At 47.4% G+C, this 27984-nt stretch overlaps 1 protein-coding gene across 2 annotated transcripts in view; it reads left to right on the forward strand.

Moving 5' to 3' along the window:
- Tgfbr3 (transforming growth factor beta receptor 3) overlaps positions 1 to 27984 on the forward strand; it is a 176791-nt gene that overhangs the window by 59945 nt on the left and 88862 nt on the right. For both annotated transcript variants that reach the window (XM_057772958.1, XM_057772959.1), the window contains one exon: positions 9213 to 9397. In XM_057772958.1, the coding sequence (XP_057628941.1) occupies positions 9213 to 9397 (185 nt within the window). The remainder of the gene's footprint in view (positions 1 to 9212; positions 9398 to 27984) is intronic.

Consider the following 27984-nt stretch of genomic DNA (forward strand, 5'->3'; position numbering starts at 1 on the left):
GGAAGAAAATGAGCTGTGTGATTATCTTGGGTCTGTCAAGGCCTGGGTGGGAAGTGATCTGGGGCGTCACCACACAGTGAGCAGAGCCACTCTCTGGCCCTCGAAGTCTCGATTTGCCGCTAACTGCTGCGTTGGTCAGAGCCGAGTTACAGGGTTTGTCACATGGATAACTGGAGGGCGATATTAAAAGTTTAGAGCAATTAAACATTTTTTGGTCCTCACAAAGGAGTTTATTTTCCTTCAGTCATTTTATATTCCAAACTCAAAACAGGAGAGAAAATGGAAATCAGTTTGTTTCTCTCTCTCTCTCTCTCTCTCTCTCTCTCTCTCTCTCTCTCTCTCTCTCTTTTGGGGACTTTAAATCCTAAATTTTATGTATTATTATTAGTAGTACGCATGTATGGATGTGTGGGGTGGGTGGGGGAGGGGTACACACTGCCATGGTGAATGGCAGCTTGCAGAAGCTCGTTCTCTCCTTCCGCTGTGTCCCCATATTGAACTCAAGTCATCAGGTTTGTAGGGCAAACTCTTACCTCCTGAGCCATTGCTCCAGCCGAGACAATCTGTTCCTCTTTCCTCTAAGCCTTCAGATTTGCCCTGGTCTCTCTGCTGAGCCGTGCGGGCAAGGCCATCGGTGAGTTCTCATCTCATAAACGGCATTGCAGGCTGTGTCCCATCCACTTCAGCCTCCTTCAGGTTAAGTCAGAAGAGCAGGGATACGGTACCCTCCTGTAAATGGAAGACAGGCTGAAGCTCGGCCCCGCTGGAGCAACTGAAGCTTGGCCCCACTGGAGTGAGGTAACCTGCACCAGAGTCCTCAGGAGATGTGGGTCTGGCTAGTTGTTCCTTTCTGGGTCACACTCCCAGAGTGCGTTCAGGAAACAGGAAATTTTACTCTAGCTTTGTGTAGTTTATTTTATTTTTTTTTTGTTTTTGGATTTTCAAGACAGGGTTTCTCTGTAGCCTTTGGTTCCTGTCCTGGAACTAGCTCTTGTGGACCAGGCTGGCCTCGAACTCACAGAGATCCACCCGCCTCTGCTTCCCAAGTGCTGGGATTAAAGGCGTGCGCCACCACCGCCTGGCAACTTTGTGTAGTTTAATATGAAGTCTTCACACTGTAATTCGTAGAAGCACTTTGGGGCAGTAGTAGCTGGGGAGGGGCAAAGGGACTCTTATCTTAGACACTAATTTACTAAGCATTCTGAAGGCCACCAAGAGAACGTTTATCAATGGGGGAAATTCATTTATTCTTTTCTCCTTCCCTGGGGGAATTTATGTCTCTACGATCACTTGAAATCTGTACAGTGTTTTACATATTACATATGCCTCCTTTTAGCCATAGGTCAAGCCTGTAAGTGCTTAAGAGAGAATGTGGGAAGCTCACCAGGTCACAGTTGCAGGCTGGAGCCCAGGGGCAGAGTACTACTTCCCTAGCAGATGCTACGTTTAGGGTTTTATCCCTTGTATAGCACAGGCATAACGTGACAACCCCCACCCGGAGATCCAACGTCAGATGGCCAAGAAGTTGGACTTGGCACCAACTCCCAGGCTCCATACACTGGGGCACTGCGGTGCTTAATGTGTGTGTATGTATATATATATATGAAGTGCTTAATACTCACACACACACACACACACACACACACACACATGCATGTACCTCTAAGCCCCTAGGGGCTTCTCTTGATGTTACTAGGCACTGTGGAACATAACCCTCTGACCACTCTTCCTGCCAGATCCCCTCTGAGGACTTTGTAAGGAGCAGACTCTTGGTCAGGTAGAAGAGCTGTACTGCCTCTATAGCTTGGCAGTTTCCCAACTCTGAGAACTTGCGTTCCCAGTGAAGCTCTGCCCTTTGTTTCTGTTTGAACGTTTCAAAGCACAGTTTGAACACAGGAAATTCTTCAGCATGGTTGCACTGTGATTTCAGCACGGCAGTATACAAATGTGCACTGGCTTCCAGCCCAACTAATTGGCATTTGACTCCTTGGAAGAAGGTTGGTATTGTCAAGAGGAAGCTTAGATTCTGACACTCATGTGGAGCGTACAAGGAACCCCGAGGAGCTGAGTCAAAGACGTGGGCTCTTCTGCACCAAGAAGTCCACATTTAAGACTTTATCAGAATTCCTTATCAGAAATAAGCTTCAGATTCTAACTAAGTCTTATTGTTGAAAACTCAAGTAGAAACTGTGGCTGAGGCCTCTTCAAGACATTAAAGCCCGTCATTCCCCAGCTCTGTCCTCCAGGGACCTTAGAGCCCATGAATTGTAACTTAAGATGTACGAACATTAGCTCATGTCGTGTACTGGCCAAAGGCTCTGAGGCCTGGGGCCTTCCAGGTGTTTCTTCTCTTTGAGCTTTATTTCTGCATCCTACCCTGGCATTTGTGACATTCCTTCTCCCAGAGCTCAGTGAGAGGCAGGCTGTTCTGCTGGCTGAGAATACATCCCGGGTGCCCCTTTCTCACCAACTCTGGCATCCCCAGTGGACAGAAGGGGTTTTCTGCTCAGGGATAGAATAGGCCTTACAGTGCCCAGTCCCACAGTCTGTGGGAGCTTGTCCCTCTTCGACGTTGACAGCATTGCAGAATCCCCTAGGGTACAGTAACACAAACTCTTATTAGCCAATGGTGTCGCTGCAATAAAAAACCTCCCCACTGCACTGTCCTGGTCCCAGGCTATAATGTTACCCTTAATTCCCATTGCCTCTTTACCACTTTTATTACAGCTGAACACACGTTTCTCATTAGTGCCCTGGGCGATATGGGGAATCAGAATACTGGAAATTGTGTGGAATAGGTACCAGATGTCTGCGTCAGTTTAAGGTGCTCTCAGATGACATTGCGTAGACGTGAGAACAACTTTCTGTACCCTCCCCCAAGCAATACCCTCCCCTCTGTATGTGACTCCGTGTTACGTGGGGTGGAACGGCAATGATTTCTTTGGGGGACAGGTAGATTAAGTGTGCGGCAAACACATCTGTTCCCAAAAGCTTCATCTGCGTTCTGTCAAGGCTGGGTACTGGCCCTCAGCCAGCGTGGAACTCAGGCTGGAATTCTGGGTGCAGCTCAAGTAGACCTGGGGATTTAGGTATTGATGGGATAGTCAGAGCTTATGTAGTTTCCCGTGTGTCCAGATAATCAATCACCAACTGCCAAAGACAAGGAGGAGATTTGGTCAATGAGGCCATGGAGTCTTTTATCTTAGCTGCTGTATGAACTGTTTGGCAGTTTGGGTTTTTATCGATTTTTATCATAGTATATTGTGAGATGGGCTTGTTTGTGCTTCGTTTGTGAGTCTGTTGATGGAGTCCTCAGTAAAGACCTGTCAGGTGCCAAGCAGAAGTAGGCACTTTGTTGTTAGAGGAGAGGCTGGGCCTAGAATCTGAGGAAAACGGTTTCCTCAGCCCGCTCCTGCTATCAGCTGGTGGAGTGTGACTTTTGATCAGAAAAGCATCCTCTCTGTGCCCAGTTCCGTCACTCCCAAACCAGAATTTCAGCTACATCGTCCCAGCTGTATGACAAGGATGAGAAACAGTACACATAGGCTGTGTGACCCAGAGCTGGTACACGCTAGCCTTCCGCAGGGTCTCTCGTGGGGTCTGCCACACACGGCAGCAGCGCTGGGCACTAAGTGTCTCACTGTTGGGGATGTTGCTCTGTGAAGGGGGCTGATGTGGTGATGGTCTCATCAGTATGACTGTGATGTGCCCTATGTGGGGGATGACGCATGGAACCAAGTCAGCCTCAGGGCAGGAAGGAAGAGGTCTTTTCAAGCAGGACACTGTGTCCAGTAAGATCTGAGGAGGCTGGAGTTCCTAAAGAGCCAACAGAGAAGGATCAACTCAATTTATACTTGGAGCGCACAGGAAATTTGGCTGTTTTTGGGGGGTAGGGCAGGAGGGATAACTCAGGGCAAAGCATGTAGCAGTTAGTCAGAAGCAACAGAAAGTCCGGTGGGGAAGGCACAAGTGTGGGATGGCTCTGGAGGGGATCTCTGAACACATAAATGCCAGGGACTTGGCATCTTGGAATTATCTACGTTAGTGGAATAAGTTAGATTTATTCTACCCACTTATAGAAGTTTCTGTCAGGATTCAGACCAAGTATCTGTAAGATGATTCTAGCTATGCAGTAGTAGCGTAGGGGATGGCCTGTTTGCTTGTTTGCTTATATGAGACAGTTTTGTGCTATAGCCAGAGCTGGCCTGGGACTTGCTATGTGGCCAAGGATTGCTTTGAATTTCTGATCCTCCCGCCTGTTTCCTGAGTGCAGGGATTACAGGCATGAGCCACCAAACCTAATTCTTAGGTGCTAGGAGGGCAAGCATTCTACCAAGACAAGTTGAGGCCCTTTTCTGCTTTTCTTTTTTTAATAGTACAGGTGTTTGTGGATGCAGCGAGCAGAATTCGGTGTCCATGTCACCTCTCAAGGTGATGAAGGAGCCTTTGTTCCTGCTCACCGGTCTCTGATTACAGGGACAAGATTATATAGGAAGAGGAGACTATGGGTCCCAGCTGGGGCCACAAGAGATGGGCTGTGGAGAAGTTGCACAGATCACAGTGCAGCACAGAGCTTCCGAGTGTGTTGGCCTGGCGGCTGGAGGTATTGTACCCCAGTCAGGGGGTGGCTGGAAAAGAAACTGTCACTGTGCCCTGAGACACACACGTAGAGTGGACTGCACTCTTCCCAGACGGGGTCTGCTCTGGCGTGTAGCCAGGCACTGCAGTGTGTGAGCAGGCTGAAGGGGACCTCCACCACTGTGTATCGCATCTGCGTTCCAGTCAGCAGGAAGAAGGAAAAGCCAGAGGACACCTCTCCTTCCTTTTGTAAGGACTCTTCTTGGAAGAAGCTATGCATGCAGCCATTGGTTACTTCTCAGAACCTGGTCACATAACCATGCAGAGCTGCAAACGGGCCTGGGACAGGAGCCTGCATTTGAGATGACCCTGTGCCTAACAGTTCAAGAGAGAACAATTGGTGTTGGGAGACTGCTAGCGGGCAGGTGCCTGAGACAGGAGAATGGCTAAACCATAGTGAGCAAGTGGTGGGCCATGGGACTAGGCTAGGTCTGGTCGGGCTTTGTAAGCCTTGGGGTGGTTTGGGGCTTCACAGTGAGAATTTAGGAGGCCCCTTTAAAAAGGACACCACCACATCGATAGTCTTGAAATCTTTATTTTCTTTCCATCCTCTCTCTGGGTTTTGGTTGAGCCCTTGGTGCATGCTGTTCTCTGCACACTCACCCAGCTATTTCTCTATGGTGAATTCCTGGAGAAAAGTCACCGGGTCAGAGGAAATGGCTTTTGCTCTTTCACCAGTCTGTGGTTTCTGGAGGTGGTCCCGGCCTTACAGCTTTTTATAAGCATCCCCTCCCTCTCAATGTTTTAAAAAATGAAGCATTTCAACATAAAAGATGTTGAAACTGTGTTTGCTGCAGATCCAGATTCCACAACGGGCGTTCTGTAATAGTTGCTTTATCAGATTATGCGTGCCTGTCCATCAGAACATCTTCATTTTGGATGTGTTTCAGAGTAAGTTACAAACCACCCACGCCTATGATGGGTTTTGTTTGTTTGTTTTCTTTATTCCCTCAGGCTGTGTGGGCACAGCCCAGTCTTGCTCCTCAGACTGCTGTCGGCCAGAGGCAGGTCCTCCTCTGAGGCCTCAGGTGACCTTAGAGCAGACACATTCATGTGGGGAAGCATCCTTTTTACCTGAGATGGGGAGGGTACCACCTCCCCGTGCTGTGTAGCAGCTAGCATTGCCAGCAGAGTGGGAGCTGGCTAAACAGGGATGACTTCATTGTTGTATTTCCTATATCTGTCTGATAGTAAATTGAGTTGCTGAAGACATTTTATATAATCTTTAAGACTTGTTAGCTCTATTTTTGTATGTACACGGATGTGTGTGTGGAGGCAAGAGGCCAATGCCAGGTCTCTTCTTCGTTGCTCTCCACTTTATGTTTTGAGGCAGAGTCTCTCACTGACTCCAGCTTGTTAGCTGGGTTGGTTGGCCAGTGAGCTCTGGAGATCTGCTTGGCTTGCCTCCCCGGTAGCTATGGTTACTTTCTACCACATGCGGCTTTTATGCAGGTGCTGTGGATCCGGGTCCAGGTCTCCCTCTCAGGGCAGGCCCTTTCCCAACAAAGCCATCTCCCCAGCCTTCTTATGGTTCGCGGTGGTGGCAAATAATTACTCATATACACACATTATTTGTACTTTTCATTTGATTTTAGTGTATGCCTAGTCAGGCTGTGGGCTTCCTTTTTGTTTTTGTTTTCCAAACGTGTGGAGAAGAACATATAGTGAGCAACCACAAAACTCCAGTGTCAAGAACACACCGTATTGTGTCAGTCGGTTTTCTCCCTCTGTAACTGAATGCCTAGGGTGTGACTGAGGAGAAGAAGGTTTGCGTTTGATGCACCATTTCAGGGGAAGGGCCTGGAAGTCCGTGCCCTCTTCCTGGACCTCCAGTGACTACCTTGCCCTATGCCCATCTCCTGGAAATGTGGTCCCTACTCCATAGCTCAGGAAGAGACAGCCACCATGCCAGGACCTGGGCCTCAAGAGTGCATTTAAGATCCAGAACACAGCACTGGGTATACTTAGACAAGGACTACAGTGTGATTCCCTAGACTGCGTGCGTCTTCCATTTGACCTTGGGCTGGAGCCGTACCCCAAGCAAGAGCAGTCGGCTCTTCCTGGGAGAATCTGAGGAGTGATGATGGCCTTGCAGAGGAAAGGCACGTCGAGCAGATTGCAGGCCCCTTCGTAGATGGGTTTTGGGTCAAATGACGGACCATGTTTCTATTGTGTTTAATCTGTAATCTTTGTAAATTCATGGCAGGAGGCTCTGAAACCAATTTGGTTCCCAAGCACAGTGGTTATTGTATCATCTATGTCTCCAGAATCGGGAAACAGACTTTCTCTGAGGCTCCCACACAGTTTCATCCCCCACCATTGCTGTGGCAGCCTCTTCCTTCACCACCTCCTGCCTTCTCTGAAGCAGCTGGGCACCGTCCAGCAATAGAGTGGCAGTGGCTGTTTGAATGCGCACGTGCTTCCACTTCAGACCAGATTGCTATTATCAACCTAGATAATTTCTGTGAGTCCCGAAATAGTCGTGGCCCAGTAGGTGGGGTGCCTGTTTATGACATAGCATTGGGGTACAGCAGTGGCTAGTCCAGAATTTCAAGTGATGTTTGTTTGAGACTGAGTCTGTAGTTCTAAAGAATGTGTTTGTTACTTAGAAAGCAGGAGGAATTCAGCGGAATGCGCCCAGGACTTTGATCTGGGTCCCCTTCGCAAAGGTTGAAGCTTGGTGGCGCCCTGTGGCCACAGTCCCAGAGGCTCATTGGAGGGGCCAGTGAAGAATTCTAGGCACCTCTGCCTTCATATACGTCTTTTGGACACACTGACAAACACGGATTAAAAAGGAGAGCAAGACTAGGAATTTATTGCGAAAGAAGAAAATTCACAGGGATGTGATAAATCAAAAATCCAGAAACATCTGCCCGACTATGGAGGGAGGGGGATTGCGGGTCTGGGAAATCCAAGGGTTTGAAAATGATTTTTAGGAGAACACAGTGGGCTTGGAGAACAAAAGGGGCCCAGGACAGATACACAGGGATGACAAAGGTTTGCAATGATCTCTCTGGAATATTGAATGGGACGTGGACAGGGATGTTGACACACTGCATTCTCTCAGTCTGTCATGAGCCCAGTTGGTGGAAGTCCTGGGGTCTTCTCTGGGGTCCAGACTTTAGACTCACACAAAAGCACCAGAGGGAAGTCAGGCATCCGTGGTTCTCAGAATTCCTTTCATTTCAACAGCTAACATACCAAGATGGTGTATTTTGGGGGTGACAATTCCTGGGTCCCTTCAGTATCTCATTTCCTCCTCCTAGATGTTTATCAACATGGAATGAAGCTGAGAGGTAGAGGAACTGCAGCTCATATCACTGTAGGAACCCACTTCTCATCAGTTCCTTGTAGCCAGCAGGCAAGGGGTGGAGAGGAGAGGAGGGGGAGGGAGGGAGGAAATGAATGGGTATATGAATATGAGTCTCCAGGCCAGGCGCTACAGTGGGGTCCAGAGAACCTAGTGATGGGTATGAATAACATAGCCATCAGGGAGGTGAACAGGTGTATTGTTGACTGGCTGTAGCAGGCGTATTCACCTGTAGTCACTGTGGTAAATGAAGCAGAAGAGATGAACAAATAGATTGTGGGGGTGTAGGAAGAGGTGGGGGATGGAACAGTACCTCCTCCAGCTTGTGGGTGGGGCTGGAGCTGAAGGGTGACTGTGACAAACTGGAGTGGAGGCAGGGAGTTGAGAATCTCCCACCAAGACGGGAGTGAGGTTGGAAGGACGGGAGGCTAGATCAAGCCAGACCTGGTTGTGCACCCTGCAAAGGGGCTCAGACTTTGCTTAGTTCTCAGAGTGATGGGCGTCTGAGATAGGAAGGGCGGGCATCTCCATGTGAACAGCTGTAGAGATGGGCTCCCTAGGTTAGAAGGACTCCCTTGCTATAGAGCTGGCTTGGGGAGCTTGAAGGGTGCAGCCTTCTTAATTTAGGGGGCAGTTGGGAATTAGAGGCAGAGAGGAGTGGATGGGTGGTTTAGAATCGAAAGTTTCATTGGCTCGAGGAATGGAAAATGAGGCTGCAGGAGCCAACTATGGCCAGAGTTCTGCTCTTCTGATTTGTAGCGCGGCCTCAGACTCTGCCTGTTGAGGGACGGTTTTCCTCACCTCTGCCCCAAACTTGGCTGTGCAGGTCTGGCTTCAAATTCCTCTTCTTAACACATTTTGTTTTATATCATTCCTAACAAGAAAAACTCTTAAAAGGTATCAGTCTATTTGGGGAGTGTGTATGCAATTTTAGGGCTTTAATATTATTTGTGTATAGTATTATTTGGACTTTAAATAATTTATTTCAGCAATCTCAGGCTTTCTTCCAAGAGAGGAATTAAAAACACAAATGTCAAATGGAAGGTATCCTTCATCCAAAGGGATACATACATTGGTGACCGTGAGCCTAAAGAGAATTTAGAAATCAAAATTATGCAAAAAAGTTGAAAAGATTGGGATTTCAGATGATGAGTTCTGAAAACAGCTGAGTCTCTAGGGCTTCACAGTTGGGTTAGCAGCGAATCCATCACCCACAGTGTCTCTACTCTTGCCGAACAGCTCATGTCTGTGATTCTGTCCGCAGGTCCAGAGCCCAGCACCCCGTGTGAGCTGTCACCGATCAACGCCTCTCATCCTGTCCAGGCCTTGATGGAGAGTTTCACAGTTCTGTCTGGCTGCGCCAGCAGAGGCACAACTGGGCTGCCCCAAGAGGTTCACGTCCTAAACCTCCGCATTGCGAACCAGGGAGCAGGGCGGCTGCAGAGGGAGGTGAGTGCGGGTGTTGCCGTTCGAGTCAGAGACAGCTCTGAGAGTGGATTCTATGCCTCTGTCTTGGGTCCTGAGGATTAGAACTCAAGTCATTAACCTTGTAATGAAAGTACTACCACCCGCAGTGCTCTCGTTGTCCCCTTTATCTAAGATTTTAAATTGTCTTTTCATCTTTACACATGACCCTCCTTTCTTCTCATCTAACTGTATCTTATAAATGTATTGCTCTCTAAAGATGAGTCAGAAAAAACTCTAGAACAAAGGCAGTACCCTAAGGGGAGCCTTTGTGGTTGAGGTATCTTCTCCAAGATGGCGGTCTTGGTGGTCATGGAGAAGATGGGGAGCAAACTCATGATTGTTCAGTGTTTGCTTTGGGCTGAGGACTGTTGGAAACGGTTCACTGGCTTGGGGTCCCTTCATTGTGTGCATTTTACAGGTCAGGCGACAGGTGTGAGGACACAAGTTTCAGGGGCAAATGATCCATTTTTCCCCGTGACTCATCTATAGCTTAGATCGTGAATTAATGGTCTTCTTGTCCCTTTTAAGAGGATGGGTTTTCCCACAAAAACAACACACAGTTGTCATTTTTAGTTTATGTGTCAGCAATGTTATCAGGCAAGGACTGTCCCCCTAGGGAAAAGCGTCCACAGTAACTCCCAATGGTGGTGGAGTTTAGGAAGATAGCTGTAGAATGGAATTTTTCTTTCAGTTTTTTTCTTGGTCAGGAAAGTGAATTCTACATCTGCTTGTCTATGTGCTGCGGGCATCTCCTTGCCTTTTGGGGTCTGTGGGGGTAGCGCAGGCATGGAATTCTACTAGGAAAACAGAACTGACTAATCTGATGGAAGTGTGCAGTGTTGGCTCATTTCAAAGTCAGGGCATCTAGCACTCTCCAGCTCCGTTGGAAATTATTGTGAAGCCTCTTGGTGGCTTGCCATTGTGGCTGCAACGCATTTTTCAGGTCAGATTTCCTTATCCCAGTAATGTGTCTTTAATTCTCAGCGTATGTGGGAGAGTTTGCGGTGGGAGGGGGGTGGGGGGTCGGAAATACAGCCGCTGTGAGGCCTTGCTGACTGCAGCAATTCCTCGGCGTACCAATTACTCATTTTATATATGCTTCTCTCAGGGGGAGTGAGGAGGAAAAAGAAAGTCCGGGCTGCTGCAGGAATGTCAACAACCAAAAATTCTTAGTGTTAAATCGTGCGATACTTCTACGGACTCTGAAAGTGGATTTGATGAGATTGCCACAGCAAAAGAGAAAAAAAACTTCAGGGAGGGACATTCCAGAGCGTGGCAGTGCAGAGGATGTGTGGCTAGCTAGGGGCCTGGCGAGGCCAGTGAGAGGGCTTGTGCAGGGCAGCCCCAAACCATGCTCCTGCCATGCCTGTTCAGCCAGTGCATACATGCTCTGTGGCCCGGATGTAAAGGCATTTCTGCCACTAGACCGCCTAGGGGAAGTACACTGTTGCCTTCCTGGAGACCTCTCAGGGTTAAGTGGCTGTAGCACAAGCCTGCTTGCAGACGTGATGTCGGGACTTTGGACGCTCCAGCCGACTCTGAGAGCAAGCTGTCGTACAGCAGACCTCGGAGCACGCACGAGTATTGAGGATGACATAAGGAAGAGGAGGAAGGGTTTGTTGATTGCCAAGGTAGGGAGGAGAAGTGTTAAACCTTCTCCAGTTCCTGCCTCTGCTCGTAGTTTTGAAATAGGCTACCCAGTCTATGTGTTAGCACTTCTACTCCGGGAGATACACACAACCGAAGCACCCATAAAAATTTCCAGTGCTATCCATAACACTTAAAACTTAGAAATACCTTGAATGGCTGCCATCTGAGGAATGGGCTAAGTTAAATGTGGTATATCCACCCATTGGAAGGTTATCAGACGATAAAAAAGGGCACAGAGATAGAGGTGATACAGCACAGGTAAAACGTAAAGCTAAGAAAGGGATAGGCTCACACCTATGCATTGTGTAATTGCACTGTAATGACGTGTACAAAACACACAGATACAGAGAGGCAGGAGTTAAATGAGTGTTTGCTTAGGGCTGGACAGAACTATCAGTAGTGAGGGCCTTAGGGATGGAGGAATAAATATTCTAAAATTAAATCACGGTGATGGTTACACAGCCTGCCAACTATACGAAAATGATTGGATTATAATTTGAATTTGGTGGTGCATGAATTCCATCTCTATTTTGTTTTAAAGTCCTTCAACTTCACAGTGTTCTAATTAGCTCATAAAGTCAATTTGGGCCAATTCTACCCCCCCCTCTTTTTTTGGATTAAAATTGCTTCATCTTCCAACCTAAACTTCATTCTTTGTTGTTCTTGTTATTCTCACTGGATAACTTGATTTTTGTAGCTATGGGCTATGCTAACTGTAATGGCCGTCCTGTTTGGGGGTATATATAGAAGGACCAGAGACAAGTGGACTTTATAAAGTCTATACCAATTATTTAAGTCAAGTATTTTTCAAAATTGAGAACAAAAGGAATGCCTTTGCTTACAAACTAGTCAGAGAACTGCCGCACTGCCCCGCCCACCTGAGCTCTCTATGGTAGTTTTCCCCTGATGTCATTCTTGAACATGAAGGAATTATGAGACCAACTCTCTTTGCCCTCAGCTAATTAGGGGTGCAGGATCATCACCAGGGCTATGCTAGACCCCCCTTCTCTAACCTTTGACCAAGCCCCTACTTCCTGGATGCTGTTACCGAGCTTCATCTGAGGAGAGGTTCCCTATTTTCCTCGGCAGAGGTGACAAGAGTGTGTGCCTGGAAGTGGTCACCAGCAGGTTGACAAGATTTGAGGGAAGGTGGGATAAACGGTCATGAGAGCCTGAGGGGAATGGGCTTTCTCTTCCCCTGGCTCTCTGCTGGCATGAGCCTGGGGATGCTAGATCTAGAATTAGGGTTTCTTCATCTGGGACCTACCTCTCGATGTAATCACAGGCTTGGGAAATAGCAGCCTGGAGAGAAGTGAGCAGGAGCCTGGCCAAAGGCCCCGAATACAGAGGAGAGATGAGGCCAAAGGCCCTGAGGTAGTAGATTATGCGTTCATTGAATGTGTTATTACTTTATTTGCTTTGATTAGAAACACTGTTGCCGTCATCATCTGTACGTGGGCTGGGCTGAGTGGGTGGTGAGGAGGAACGTTCCTGGAAGCCAGAGGATAGTTGTGGAGTCAGCTCCCGCCTTCGTCTTCATCAAGATTCAAACTCAGGTCTTCAAGCGTTTTCGCTCTCTGAGCAGTCTGCTGTCCACACCTAGGGCCTGCTGAGTAAGCAATCCCCCTCCTCTCTGTGAAGCCGGGAGTCTGGTGCCTTGGGACACCTCCTGACTGAGAAGGCCACACACCCTCAGAGGCTGGCTGTAGCAGCGTGCTTTCGCTAGATGGTGGAATAGTGACGGTTTGTTTGCTATCTTTTTGTTTCTTCTTGTGATCTGTTTCCTGGGTTGGCGTGTCTTTTCCCACCTATCTCTTTGTTTCTAACCGGAAAGACTGCCTAGGGTCGGCCTCCTGCACCGCTACACGTGAGGAGACATGGACACTTATTTACATGTGTTCTGATGTTGAAAGAGACACCGTTCTTTTTGGGGGTGGGGAGGGATAGGGATTAAATGTCCACCTCCCGGCATGCTGTGATTACATACCATGTTCTGTGTATGTGGTGTTGGTGTTTGAGCCCAGGGCTTCATGCATTCTCCCCAGGCACTCTGACTCTGCCCACGAAGGACTGTCATTAGGCGAGTGAGCCAGTGTCTGGCTGCAGGGCTGGCATGAGAATAAGGAGGCTTCGCTGCTGTGGGAAAGGGACCAGATTTAATAACTCCACCTGCCAGAAAGCCCATAGCCCCTCATAATTTGATGTATTTGCTTCTCAGCCTCCTTCCAAAAGAGGATTTGGGGTGAGCTCCCAACAACAGACACGTCAGCTTTGTGAGCAGACGTGTAAGGTGAGGAGAGAAAAACTCGCTTTGCTGGCCATGTGGGTTCGCGTTTTTGCTATGATGGAGTCCGAAGTGTGGCTCTAGCTCCTTGACAGTTGTGCTGATGGCTGTGTTAATCACACATGTGGCTCTAAGCTGTTCTCTCAGTATCCATCCCTCCGTATGCAAGCTGTCCCTTCCTGGTCTCTTCCTAGGGGTAGGAAAGACCAGAGTAGGAGAAAGAGAAGGAAGGAAAGACCCAAAATGTGCTACTGTCCTTTTAACTGCTTTCTTATCCCCAGATAATAGTAACAGCAGTTCTGGTGGTACGGGCCACAGTGGGCCTCCCCTTGCCAGATGCTCACAGACACTCAGGTAGCCCTAGGCAGCCTGAAAGGGAAGCTTGGCTGAGTGAAAGGAGACATCTGGGCTTTGAGAGGTTGTGAGTGGGCCTGCCGCCTGTGAGCAGTCTCTGGTCGTCCTCTGGCTCTCTGTCCACTCTGAGGTGGCCTCTCTTAAGCTATTACTTTATCCCAGGCCAAGTGAGCTCTGCCAGTTACTCAGTGGAGGTGGCTGTCCCCGGGAGGGTTCAGGTTTGCACACACTTGTCCCGGAGGTTCTTGTTCTTGGGCCATTGTCATTGCTGTTTTCATTCTGTCAGGGCTTCACAGTAGTATTGCAATTGAGCTCCACATGGGAGGGCCTCTTCTTTTGTGTGGTTTAGGATTAGCATAGCAAATGCCAGCAATTATAAAACGCAGGGCTCAACCTCAGGAGCCATCGCTGGGCTCCCATGGAACACCCCTGCCAAGGAACTTTCATCTCATTTTCAGTCAGTCTCCAGAAGCTTTCTGTGGCTGTCATTCAAGTCATTGACCTGAGCTGAGAGCTGGTGCTTCTAACTACACCTGCTTTGGCTGTGTGTATGTGGGGGGTGTTGTGGGAGCTGCGGCCTGTGTTCCTGCCACCCAGCTCACAGCCGCCTGGCTAGCTTATGCCCCGAAATAACAACACACAAACTGTATTAATTTAAACACTGCCTGGCCCATTATATCTAGCCTCTTCTAGGCTAATTCTCATGTATTAATTTAGCCCATTTCTAATAATGTGTGCTTATCGGGAAGATTCTAGCCTACGTCCATCCTGGGTCGGAGCTTCATCGTGTCTGGCTCTGAGAGGAGCTGCCCTGCATCTGAGCTCACTTCCTCTTCCTCCCAGCATTCTGTTCTGTTTACTCCGCCTATCTAAATTTTGCCCTATCAGATGGGCCAAGGCAGTTTCTTTATTGACCAATGAAATCCCACATCAGGGGGGACAAATGAAGAAGAGACTCCCACCCACAGTGAAGTAAGACCCTCTTTGAGTCCACATCTTTTGGATAGCTCCGTGTAACCAGCCGCTGCCTGGATGACCTTTAACTCCTTGTTCACCTGTCAGCATCTAGTCTTTCCTTCTGTTTCTGTGATCTTAACACATGAGCAACTTTTGTCTTTTCCTCCTTTACTCTTTAAAAGTCAGCCGCAGCAGTACTTGGAGAGGCAGGAAAGAGTGTGTGTCTTGTCTGCACCCATCTCAAAAAAGAACAGATATGCCACTTAAGGCTAGATGTTTGGGAAACAATGACAGAGCAGCCACTAAACTAGCTGCATTTATTCCCCAAGGGGAGTGTGCGGTTAATCACAAATGTGTTCCCAATACGAGTCCTACGTGTATATAAAAGGAAACAAGCCTTCAGCCCAAGGGGGTTTTTGCATTCATGACACCTTATATGCAACCTACATAGTCGTTGTCACTAAAGTAGTGTGGACGTCAACTCCGCACGTACATAGACACTGACGAAACTTGGTTTCTTTCTTTAAAAACAAAAATACTGTATGTGTTTTGTTTCAGTGCTGGGTATCAAACCCGGGGCCTCCTAAACACTAGGCATGTTCTCTAGCTACATTAGTAACTCAGCTACCTTCCGGCATCCTTTCTTTTTAAAAGAATGACATCAGTTTACTGATGGGTTGATATTCGGGGCCATGTGTGGGCACTCCCGTGTGTGCCATGTTGAGTGTGTGCAGAGGTCAGAGGGCAGCTTGTGGGAGTCAGCTCTCTTCTTCCCCCGTGTGGATTCTGGAATCTCCCTCAGGTTCACAGGCTTGGCTGTCAGTGGGTTTGCCCACTGAGCTGTCTCGTCGGCCTTGACATGACAAGCATTATCCGTAAGTAAGCACTGCCTGCCCTTGGGAGGAGAGTCACTCCAGGGTGGCAGGGAGGATTATTCCTAAACTCATCATTGTATCACAGACCTGTAGCAGGGCTATTAAATGTCCCCAGATCTCTCTCTCCCCTCTTTCACTCCACCACCTCCAGTCCTATGTTCCAGGAGAAATGGCTTTCTTCCCTTCAAAGGGAAGACCTATGGGACCCATGGGACCCATGGGACCAGAGAACCTAACTGGATAGGACATTCGCATGGTTGAAGAAGTGTCCTCCCTTCACTTGAAGACACCAGTGCATTTAAATGATGGTGACTGCTGAGCAGTGTGATGGTGACAGGCCAGGCCTGGGAAGAGGAGCAGCATGGGAGACAGCAAAGTCGTCACAGAGATCAGTACGCCCGGAGCTGGAAACGCTCTGTTCAAGATGGTTTCTAACAAGTCGGGGCAAGACGTGTAATCTGAAACGACAGCTAACTCTCAACCAAGAACTTCCAAACCAATTTTGGAATTCTGAATTTGAAAACCAAGGCTACTAGTCAACACCAGGCTTGACAAAAAAAGAAAGAAAGAAAGGAAGGAAGGAAGGAAGGAAGGAAGGAAGGAAGGAAGGAAGGAAGGAAGAAAAGAAAAGAAAAGAAAAGAAAAGAAAAGAAAAGAAAAGAAAAGAAAAGAAAAGAAAAGAAAAAACAAACAAACCAGGAAACACTGAGTGGAGAAGTTACAGCTTTCCTACCAGGACTCGGGCTGGTTAAACCCTGTCATTTACCACTGGACTGTCCACATGGTGTAAAACTGCCTGTCAGAGCTTAGGTTAGACCCCTGGCCCAGCAGGGAAATTGAGCCACATGGACTCCGTTCAGTGTGATGTAAAGCTGGCCTGCATTCTATGCTGCCCCGAGCTGGTAGATTGGGAGAAAATCCAAACAACCTTCTTCTTACCTGCCGGCCTCGTCCTCCTCTCCTGGACCCCTTTTAAGTCTGCCCGGCGACAGTATTCCCCACCAGTGTGGTGTCTGATCTTCCGGGAGCTTAGGGTCACATCCTCGATCTGTACGGTCGCTGCTCTTGACTCTTCAAGTCTCCTGGACTCTTGTTAGAGCCTGTTTATACATGAACGCCCTCCACGTTTGAAAATGAGGTTTGTTTTCCCTGTTAGCATTGCTAATAGCATATAAAAGCCATAAAATAATGCAAGGAGCAGACCTGTCAACAGTCTGAGCCCCCCGGCAATGCCAGTTGGGCCCATGCCCAGTGTGTGCGTGCCCAGCATCCACTTGCCCACCTTATCTGCTATCTTGACATTTTATTGGAGAATAAAGGGAATTTTACTACTAATAAGTTTATTTGAAGAATTAAGTTCCACGGGAGTGTTTATTATATTACCTTCCATCCTTTCCTTGACTGCGTTTTTGAAATATTTCTGTATAAATTAGACATATTTATTTTACTTTTTCGTCCCCCACTTTAAAGAGGCCTCTAGGCAATATCTTGTTTCTCCCTCTTCCTCTCCTCCCCTCTCCGTTGTGGAATATTATTTTAAGATGTGTTACATTTGTTTGTGCTGTGGAATATTTGCTTAAAGATGTGTTGCCTTCTTTTAACTCTGTGAAGCTGTGTTACTTTGCCTGTCTGAAATACCAATAGTGAGGTAGCTGAACAACCAATAGTGAGGCAGGAGAATGAATTGATGGGGCTGGTGAGCAGAAAGAGGAGGATGACTCTAGGCTTGAGAGAGGAAGAGCCAGGAGCAAGAAAAGGAGGAGAGGAGGACGCCAAGGGCCAGCCACACGGCCACACAGCCAGCCACGGCCACAGAGAAAGAAGAAAAGAGAGGTGTATAGAATAGAGAAAGGTAAAAACCCAGAGGCAAAGGTAGCTGGGATAATTTAAGAAGAGCTGGCTAGAAGTAAGCCAAGCTAAAGCCAGGCATTCTTAAGTAAGAATAAATCTCCATGTTTATTTGGGAGCTGGGTGGCAGGTCTCTGAACTCGAGAGTGAACATCTGGGAATCCTTCTGCCCTCCCTGTTGCCTGATTTCTGTCCTGTGCCCCCCTCTGGGTGTCATACACAAGATTCTTTGAACAACTCATGGGCCAATGGGACTGGGAAGGGGCCTTCAAGTTGCCTCCAGAGGGGGCCAGACCAGAGGTACCAATCCACTCACTGTGGACAGGAACTGAGAATGCCCAGACCCCCATCCTGCTGGAGAGCTCTTCCCACTCCTCACCTACTTTTGCTGCCTTTTCCTGGCACCGCCATCTTGGTTTCTAAATGCTGTTCATCTGGTGGTCTGACTTCCTTTGTGTCTGTTTCTTGGTGTCCTTGGTTTCCTTTCTTTCCCTCTCTGGGGTTCTGGTCCAAGCCACTGTTTGGCCTTGTTTTCCTCTGTAGTCCTGGGGGTGGCTTGCCTACTCTGAGGACTTGGATTGTCACCTTTGTAACCTCTTGCCTCTGATTCCTGAAAGAGGGCTTCTCAAGAGGAGACACAGTGGGGTCTCTCTAGGACTTCACGTCCTGGGTTCCCGAGATGCAGTGTGGTCGGTGGCCATTAATGAAGTGAGTCTCTGTGCTGGCACTTTCTGCGTGTGGGCTCCTGAGAAGCTGCTTACTTCCCCAAGCCCGACTTCCTTCCTAGAACATAGAGGGGATAGTAGCCCTTGACTGAGAGATACTCTGTGCACTTTGGTCTGGCTGGTTTGCCTGTCAATCATCAAATAACATTAATTAAAGAAAATTATCTCTGAAGTGGAATTTCAGAGCCTTCCGAAGTCAGTTCTCCTATCACAGGGCTGATTTCCCAGGTCCCTTCCTGGTGCTACAAGTGCCACCACGCCATCTCACATCTCATCATAGATTTTCCTGTCCCTTCAAGCCCTGTATTTGGTCGGTCACCAAGTTTTGTCTCCATTTCCCCCGCCGTTGCCCTGGGATTTCTGTTCCTCTCCACTTACCACGAGTCTTCCTCAGCCCGTCTCCTGGGACTGCCGTCTTCAGCCTCAGGCTCCTCTTGTTTCCACCTAGCTTGGGAATGGCTTCATAAATCCAGTCTTCCATAAATAATGCTCTCAGAATCCATTTGTTTACTCATTTGCAGACCTGTTTCTTGAGTTATTTACTAGGTTCTTCCTCATCCTGTCTGTAGCACCTGTGTGGGATTAAAGAAGAATATGCTTGATGCAACATGACAGGCAGTGTAACTAAAGACAGCAGGATTTGGTGGAAACTCATGAATGGGATGGAGTGCAGGTGAGAGGAGGTGCCCAGAAGTCGATACATTGTTGCCTGGCAAAGTATAGGAGTCTCTATATCTCAGAGGGAAGGTTGGAAACCACACAGGGAAGATCTTTGGTGTGTGTGGTGTGGCTGTGACCATCATCATCAGGACACGTACTGCCTGTTGCTTTATTTACTTTTAAATAACTATTGAGAGATCATTTACATACATAGGTTTCATTTGTTTGAAAATGGCTTTAGTATGTTCATAGAGGTGCCCAATAAGTTGGCTCTGTTAGTAATGACGGTCAATTGGACCCCATCTAGCCTCACCACCAAAACAAATCTCCGGGCATGCCTTGAGGGATTATCTAGTTTAGTTAACTGAGTGCAAGTCTCACCTAAATATGAGTGGTACTGTTCAGTCCAGGAGCTAGAGCCCTGGAGAATGGGAACAAGGCACAAACACTCATTGCCGTCTGCTTCCTGAGCTCGGATTCAGTGTGGCCAGCTGTTCCATGGTTCTGCTGCTGTGCCTGCCCCACTAGTGTGGACTGTACCCTCACAGTGTGAGCCCCAGCAAACCCTTCCTTCCACAGGTTGCTTGGCCAGTTATCTAGCCACAGCCTTCTAATCTAACCCCACATGTTCATTATCACTCAAAGAAAATGCATCGCTCCCCATTTTTGTGCCTTCCTGCCCAGCCTAACAACCACTGGTCTCTTTTCTTCTTAGATTTGTCTGTCCTAGACAATTACTTAATGGAATCATGTGACAGGGTGATTTTTATGGCTGGTTTCTTCCGTTTAGCATAATGCACTAGAGATTCTTGTATATTTTTAACGTATATCTGTTATTTATTTTTTGTTCCTGAGTAGCATTCTACTGTAGAGGAATACCATAATTTGTTTATCCACTAATCGGTCTGTTGTCTGTTTTTGAAAATAAAGTTTTATTAGGACACACCCATATGCATTTATTTGTATTATTGTCTATGGCTGTTTCATATGATGCCAGAGTTGAATGCTATAGAAGAGACCCATATGGCCTTTGAAGTCTTAAATGGTTATTGTTTGGCCCTTTGTAGCAATAGCTTACCAACCCAGGGATAGAAGATTGGGATAATAGTGGGGTCGGGTTGGCGCTAAAAAGCGGAAGACGAGATTGGAATGGCCACATCAGTAAGGATTTGAACACAGTCACATGGGTCAAGGTGTGGTTTGTGAAGCCCCAGGTATCCTTGGAGATTCTTCAGAGTATGTGTTTCAAGCTCTTCCCCCATGTTTGGTTGCCCGTAGTCCCAGCTACTTGGTGAGATAGGAGAATCACTTGAGCCCAGGAGTTTAGAGCTAGCTAAGTAACATAGTTAAACACTGTTTATTTCAAACTATAAAAAAGGCACTGGGTGGACCTCATTCTTTACTCAACAGCTGAATCCATTGAGAGAGAGAGAGAGAGAGAGAGAGAGAGAGAGAGAGAGAGAGAGAGTCTGCATATGGGTGTCAGCAGGCAAGTATGTGCACAGGAGTTCAGGTGCCTGAGGAAGCCAGAAGAAGGTGCTGGATCCTTTGAAATTGGAGTTACAGGTGGTTGTGAGCTGCCGTGCGGATGCAGGAACCAAACCCCGGGTTATTGCAAGAGCAGTCAGTGTTCTTAGCCACCAGATCATCTCTCTAAGCCCCTCTCTTGTTCTTTTCTTCTGAGTCATGTGTATTAATCCTCAGTACCCACCCACTAAGTGGACTTCAGGTCTTGGGACTCTTGGCTCATGCCAGTTGGCCTGCACACGGCAAGATGAGAGTGTTTGAAAGTTTACCATATGTCTTGAATTACTGCATTGTGTGGTGCATGCTGGTTTGGTTTGCGTGGTGCCCGTGGACTTGCCTTGGTTCCCCAATGCTCCGGTTTGTATGGCTGCTCTCATGTATTTTCCTCTAATTAAACTCCGTCTCTTTCACCTCATCCTTTACCCTAAAGCCTGCAGGTTTCTGTTCTCCACAGCGCAGTTTTAAATCCTGTTACATTCTCCTCTCTTGGGGCTTAGTCATTTGCTAGTAAACTAGTTAGTCTTCCCCTGGCTGCAGAGGAAGCTGGGAATAGTTCTTTACTCCCCGCTGCTCCCCTGAGCCACTCATTTGATCTGAGCCGGGTTTGAAGTTGGGCCATGTAGCATGATCTGTCCCCATGATGGAACTGGGGACTCCCAGCCAGTTCTTAATGTTGCTAAACTTAATTAAGTTTGATTCCTCCAATAGAGGGTTTTACTCTACTGTGTCTTCTTAAATAACTAATAACTTGAATTTTTTTAAACTTTGTTTTCTTGCTTGGTGACTACTTAAAATAACCCTGCCTATATAGTAATTTGTTCCTTGTTTAACGTGGCGCTTCCTTTGTTTACTCTGGACTCCAGTCTTTGTAGCTTGTTTTCTAAGGCGACTCAGAAGTTGGACTTGGCAGTGCCTTCAAGCTTTACCCACCAGAGCCCTACAGGAAGTTGTGTGTCGGCCAGAAGAGTGTATTTACTTAGAGCATGGTGTCCAGCAGAAGCAAGCCATTTACGAGGGTCTGGTCTTAAAGACACAGGAACACGACCTCTGCTGCACTCGTGTGCCCTGACTTTTCCTTCCAGCATAAGGGACCACTGCAGCTAGACCTCAGGCTAATCTAGTACTCCTTCCCACTGTCGGCTTAGCCTTGTCTGAAAGGCTTGGACACTAGGTAGTTCCTCTTAAGTTGAAATAAAGCTGGCTTTTGTAAGGATTCACCATGGACGAGGATTCTACGAAACTGTGCTGAAATGCCCCTGGCACCAACTCCTAGGCTGAGTCCCTGACTTCTACCATAACAGTGACAACAGTGCTTTAGAGAAAAGGCATTTTCAGTCCAAACCTAAACGTCCTTCAGCTGAATCTATAGTATTCCTGTCTATTTGGAGGTGAGGGATGAAGGGGAAAGAAGAAGGGAAGGGGAGGGAGCCTTTGTAGATAGATTTGGCTCCTTTGGAAGCGAGACGAGAGGAGATGTTTACGTGGCTGAAAGCCAGTACCAAAGCCAGCTCCAGGACCAGGATCATTGCGTAGCCTCTGACCTGGAACCCACACCCCATCATGCACATTAACATGTAATTTCTATTTGTTGTCATGAGTGTGCACACACCAGATCCCTCGTGGGTTTCATCTGCCTTGGGTCTGCCGTGGGGTTGGTACTCAGTACTGTGTGCTGGTTTAAGTGACAGTCATCCGAAGAGGTGAGCCTTTGGATTAAGTGCGGTGTCACAGGTTACATGAGCACAACCCCAGGTGCTTTAGGGGAGAGGAGCAAAGACGTTCAGTGGATGCTGAGGACTGAGGCATGCAGGGTGCAGAGGGAGAAGGGAATGTGTGACCCTCAAAGACAGCCATGCCCAGGGGGGTTTTAATCACATACCATTGTTGTTTCGGGAAAGTGCAAATTGAGATCTTTTGCCTATTAAAACTCTTAACAGAGCAGTGACTTTATTGAAGTCTTAGGTAAGTTTAACATTTCATGAAGTCCAAAACAACACTTTGTAACTCTCTTTCCTATGGTGTCCCTCTGCCTCAAGTGTAACTGTATAGCAACAGTGTTGCCTTGGGGAATCTGAGAGTTTCTAAAGGTGTAGACAAGGCAAGGGAGTTAGTCGGGTTTTGTCAGGATGCACATGGTTCCATGTGAGGTGTGAGGCCCTTGGGTTGACTCCTCTCCCTAGTTTAATTTCCTTTTAAAATCAAATAAATAAAAGTGCTGTGTGGGGCGCAGGGGATGGTGTGTGGAGGTTAGAAAACAATGCTGGGGAGTCATCTCTCCTTCTACTGTGGGTTCTGGGATTAGCTTCGGATCACCAGACTTTCAAATCAAGTGCTTCTAATCACTGAGCAATCATGACAGCCAGCCTTACTCTTGTTGCTGAGCATGACAAAGTACTGATACTGATGGAAAGAAGGGCAACCCTGTGCCAGGGAAGCCATGGCAGTGAGAGCTGCCTCTGGCTCGGTGTCCATTGCCTATGGCTGTTACTCACATCTTGGCTGAATGAGAAGCAGAGAAAGGCAGTGGGGCCGGATTGTGTAACTTCAAGGCCCATCCCCTGCAGCTGGGTCCCACCTCCCATAGGCTCACAACTCCCCCAACGGCGTCCCCAGCTGGACCCCAAATGTTGCAACACGTGAACCTGCAGGGTCAGCGCCCTGCAGAGGGCTGCAGAACTAGCCCCTTCCTGCTGTTTGTGTGTTAGTGCACGTGCTGCTGGCGGTTTCCATTTCCTGCTTTCACTGTTTTGAAGAGTCCACTCTTCCCCCCACTGGATTCATGTGAGGATAGTGAGACTCTAAATGAAATGGGAAGAGCACCACTGTGAAAGAATCTTGCTCCTTTTCTCATGCTGTTGAAGATTTAATTCTCAGTGTTTTAATTGGAAGCCGTTCAAATTTCCCAAATCATAAAATCTTTCAAAGTCTGCCCCGAGTTACATTTTATTGATTCAGCTTTCCTCATATTTGCATTTTAAAAAGCCCAACTTGTTTGCTTATGGGGGAAGTGACTTGTGTTTGCTAGAGACCGGAGTGATAAACAAATCCAGGACTTGCCGCGAGCTTCTTAGGCGTGTTGTTGGAGCAACGTGCAAAGGTGATTCCGAGTCCAGTTCTGCCACGTGCTCTTATATATGTTTCCCAAACGCTTTTCCTGGCTCGGTACCGTTACTGAGCATATGCTCCACATGTGTTTCCTATTTTTTATGACTCATACTTACGGTACTCATAAAGATTTCTTCTTTATCTTGGCTCTGAGTAATGAGCCTGCTTGTGCACTTCCAGCAGAGATGTGGGTTGAGGATTTTGCATGTAATCCTGCGAGAGGCCCTCTGAAGGCATGGTGCAAGAACATGGCGCAGTAGTCTATAGGTGCTGGGCTCCGCTTCCTGCGCAATTCCGAAATTCTGCCTTTTGTTTGTTTACTATACTTTTCTTTTCCAGACCCCCCCCCCAATTTTTGTCAGGCATTTTGCTGCTAATGAGTGAGGCCACCCCAGGGTGTTCTGCTTCTGACCTCTCTGGTAACTGTGGTAAAGAAAGAAATGGAAGTGATTAACTAAAATGACGTTTATAACCTGTGGCCACAGACACGTACGTTAAAGGACTGTCTTCTTGGGCTTAGAGAACTGTTCAGATCTGAGACACAGGTGACTTTAGTGTATTCAAAAGAATCTAGGACAGGGATGATAACCTGTGGAAGGACAGCAGTCCCTTTGTGTATGTGCGTGTGTGCGTGTGAGAGCATGTGTGTGCTTGCGTGCATGCGTGTGTGTGTGTGTGCATGTGTGTGTGTACCTGTGCATGTGTATACTCATAGGCATGCTCTTGCAGCTCTGTATGTGCACGCACGTGTGCATGTGTGTATTGTGTGCAGGGTGTGCACGTGTGTGCATGTGTGCCCTCATATGCATGCACCTGCAGCTGTGTGTGTGTTACCCTAATGTAAAAGTCTTATGTCCTGCCCCTGCCCAGGAACTTTGCTCCATAGGAATAATATACAAAGCCAGTGATCCCAGGAAGCCCGCTCACCTTGCTCCCTGACAGATATTTAATATTTTCTAGCAAATACATGGATATTGTGATTGGCATGCCAGGTTTACAGAATTAAGAGAATTTACAGGCGATCAAATCCTCATGCAGAAGGGAAAAGTGTCTTGTCATCTCTATTCACCTCCAAAGATATGCCTATGTTCAGACTCCCCAAACATGTGAATGTTACCTTCTATAGAATCTCGCGGGTAAAATGGAGAACCTTCCAATGGGGGAGATTACCTATGCATTCCAAATTCAGTCGCCAGTTTCCTTGTAAGATTTGATGACATCATCACCAAAAGAGGGGTTAGAGAGATGGGGTCATGAACTGAAGGACACCAGTAGCACTGAGGAACCGGAAGAGACCAGTGGGAACTTGTCTCCTAGAGCCCGTGGAAGGAGAGCATCTCCAGACACCCCTGGATTTGGGCCCAGCAATACTGATTGGGGAACTCTGGCCTTCAAAACAGCGAGAGGATAAATTTCTGTTGTTTAAGTCACTACATTTTTCTACATTTTTCGTTACTTGTTACAGCAGCCACATGAAATGTATATCTTATCTCATCAAGTTTGGAGAATTATTCTGAATTTCACACAATCTGTCTCAGATTTGTTCCATTCGTGTGTTTTCCTTCTCTGGAAAGAGCACCTACCAGTCAGTGGCAAAAACCCCAATGCCCTGGTGTTATCTCTAACTTCTAGAATCTTCCTGCCTTCAACCTCTCCCTGTGGTTTGCACCACCGTGTTCACATCTGAGATGTAGTAGGCTTCTAACCCACTCTTTTGAGGGTTCAGGGTCTGAGGAGGGCGCTCACACTGGGAGCCAGGTCTTTGCTTTGCCTCATTTCCTGGGATAATGATATCATCTGCTTCATAGGGTCACTGTGACAGAAATAATTAAAAGACAACAGAACGGTGGCAGGAATCAAACCATCACTCAATAAATGCCACTCACTATCTTTTTTTTTTTTTTTTTTGAGAAAGCCCAGGTTTAATGGATGCCAGCGCTCCCAGGTGGCTCTCTGGTAAAAACAAGGGAAGGAGAACAGGGGAGACCACTGCCAGTCACTATCTTTATTGGCTAATAAGATGTGTTCTCTGAACAAAAGCCAAACACAATTCTTTAAAAATTAGACCCGATCACAGAATCCACCCATTCGGCTTTTTAAACTGGTTTCTTATATCTAGAATAAATCTCAATCCCTCCCAGTGTTGGAAGAGGTCGCTTGTTCATTTCCAGACCACCCAGACTCCCGAAATAATCACACAGAAACTGTATTATTTAAATCACTGCTTGGCCTATTAGCTCTAGCTTCTTATTGGCTAACTCTTACATCTTAATTTAACCCATCTCCATTAATCTGTGCATCACCATGAGGTTGTGGCCTACCAGCAAAGCTTCAGCACATCTGGCTACAGCACATGAAGCCATAGCTCCATGGCGTCTCCCTGACTCCGCCTTCTTCCTCCCAGCATTCAGTCTAGTTTCCCCCACCTAGCTCTGCTCTGTCCTATCACAGGCCTAAGACAGTTTCTTTATTAGCCAATGGTATTCACAGCGTACAGAGGGGAATCCCACACCATCCCAGGGTCTCAATGATCGGCCAGTTCCTCTCCCAGCATTTTACCATTTATTGATCACTGTATTGGGATGATTGACCCTGACCCCTTCCTCCCTTCCTTGTGGGGACCTGGGGCATCTTTCCCAGTTATCAGGGAGGCTTTCATGAGTCCTGCTCCTTCATTCCATCTGCAGAGAGGCCCTCACTGGTCTCCCATTTACGGTACCAGTCCTCTCTCACATCCCACTTGCCACATGTTCCGTTTATCTTTGAAACGATTTATATCATCACCCAAGACTCCCATACATGCTTGCTTTCTGTCTCTTCAAGATAATAATAATAGACGTTTTCTGTCCTCTGATATTTCCATCAACTAAAACGATACCTAACACATAGTCAGCACTTAAATATTTATGAAATAAATGTTTTGAGTGAATAAATACATATATTGATACACAGTTTAGCTTTAGCAAATATTTGGTTAGTTTTTTTAAACAATGCCTTACTGTATAGCTGAGGTTAGCCACAAACTAACAAACTCTGACCTCCACTTTCTGAGTCCCGGGATCACAGGCATGAACTGCCATGTTTACAATTTTGTATTTGGAAAATTCCCATTAATCACATTTTCTGGAAAATCCAGGTACTGATAGCTGACTATTGTAGAGGCCTATTATACAGGCATAAAATAATGTTTCCTTAGAAATTATTATTACACTCATTATTTGTGTGTCTGTGTGTGGGGGGGTGGGTGCCACCATCGCAGTATAGCATAGAACAGCTTGTGCGACTCGGTTGGCAGGCTGGGCAGCAAGCACCTTCACCCCCTGTGCCACCTCACTGGCCTCAGTAGTTCTAGACCAAGGCTTCATGGTATAAAAGACATTATGAAGTCTTATCTATGATCTTCCTTTCCCTGTGCTGGTGTTAGGACCCAGCCCTGGGTTTGTGTATGTGCGTGTGTGGTTTGTGTGTGTGGTGTGTGGTGTGTGTGTCTGTGTGTGTGTGGTGTGTGCATGTGTGGTGTGTGTGTATGTGTGTGGTGGGGGGGTATGGTGTGTGTATGATGTGTCTATGTGTGTGTGTGGTGTGTGTGTGTCTGTGTGTGTGGTGTGTGTGTGTGGTATGTATGTGGTGTGTGTGTCTGTGTGTGTGGTATGTGTGTGCGTGTGTGTGTGGCAGGTTCTTCCTCAAGCTACATCAGCCCTGTCCCCCATCTCCTTGCTGAAATTCTGGTATGTGCATAGAGCCTTGGAACCAGTTTCCGTTCTCACCCATAGGAAGGTCCTGGTGACACTGAACTCTTCAGGTTTCCTCCTGTGCTGTGGTTTTCTGAGTCTATACTGGGAATTAAGATTGTATTTTTAATGAAACTAGTTCAGGCCCCCAGAATGAAAGGGGAGTAATTTGCATCTAGTGAGAATAGGGCAAGAGAATCGAAAGTGTTTCTGGAACTGGTAAACTAGAGAAACAGTCCTTAAAGACTCTCAGCAGAAGTGGCCAAGGAGCCACCTCATAGCTGAACCGGTGACTTACTTAAAACAGAAGACTTAGGTGACACAGGGTTTACAGATCTGGGGGTGCGCTTCCTCTCAGCGCTTGGAAAAACACTTTCGAGTTCAGTGCTTAGATCTCCCCCAGTGCTGAGCACTTCAGGGTTTTCCAAAGCGCCCTGATGTTCTGTCGGGACAGAACGCCTGCCCTCATGAATCTCCCTCCCTTTCTTTTGTTTATTGGAATCATTTCAGTTTGCTAAACCAAAGGCCCTCTCTGCAGAAATTAGAAGCAGGCATTTGGACAGCGAGCCATGCCCGCTTCCAGGACTGTGCGGGGCATTGTGGGACTGATGAGGGAAGCAGGAACAGAGCTCAGGATTCCCTGCTCTGCCCATGGAGAAGGAAAGGACAGAGACCGAGAGTAACATTGCCTTCCACACACACAACAGAAGGTTAACCATAGCTGTAATCAGCTCCAGCTGGGCTGAGGTAAACACGCTCTCAGTCATCCAGCCTGTTGGAAGGGCCCGGCTGGAGTAATTGGAGCCAGGTGTATTAACCTGACCCTGCTTTTTGGAGGTGAGAATTTGGAGAC

Source organism: Chionomys nivalis, chromosome 6 (genome assembly GCF_950005125.1).
Source record: "Chionomys nivalis chromosome 6, mChiNiv1.1, whole genome shotgun sequence".
Taxonomy (NCBI): domain Eukaryota; kingdom Metazoa; phylum Chordata; class Mammalia; order Rodentia; family Cricetidae; genus Chionomys; species Chionomys nivalis.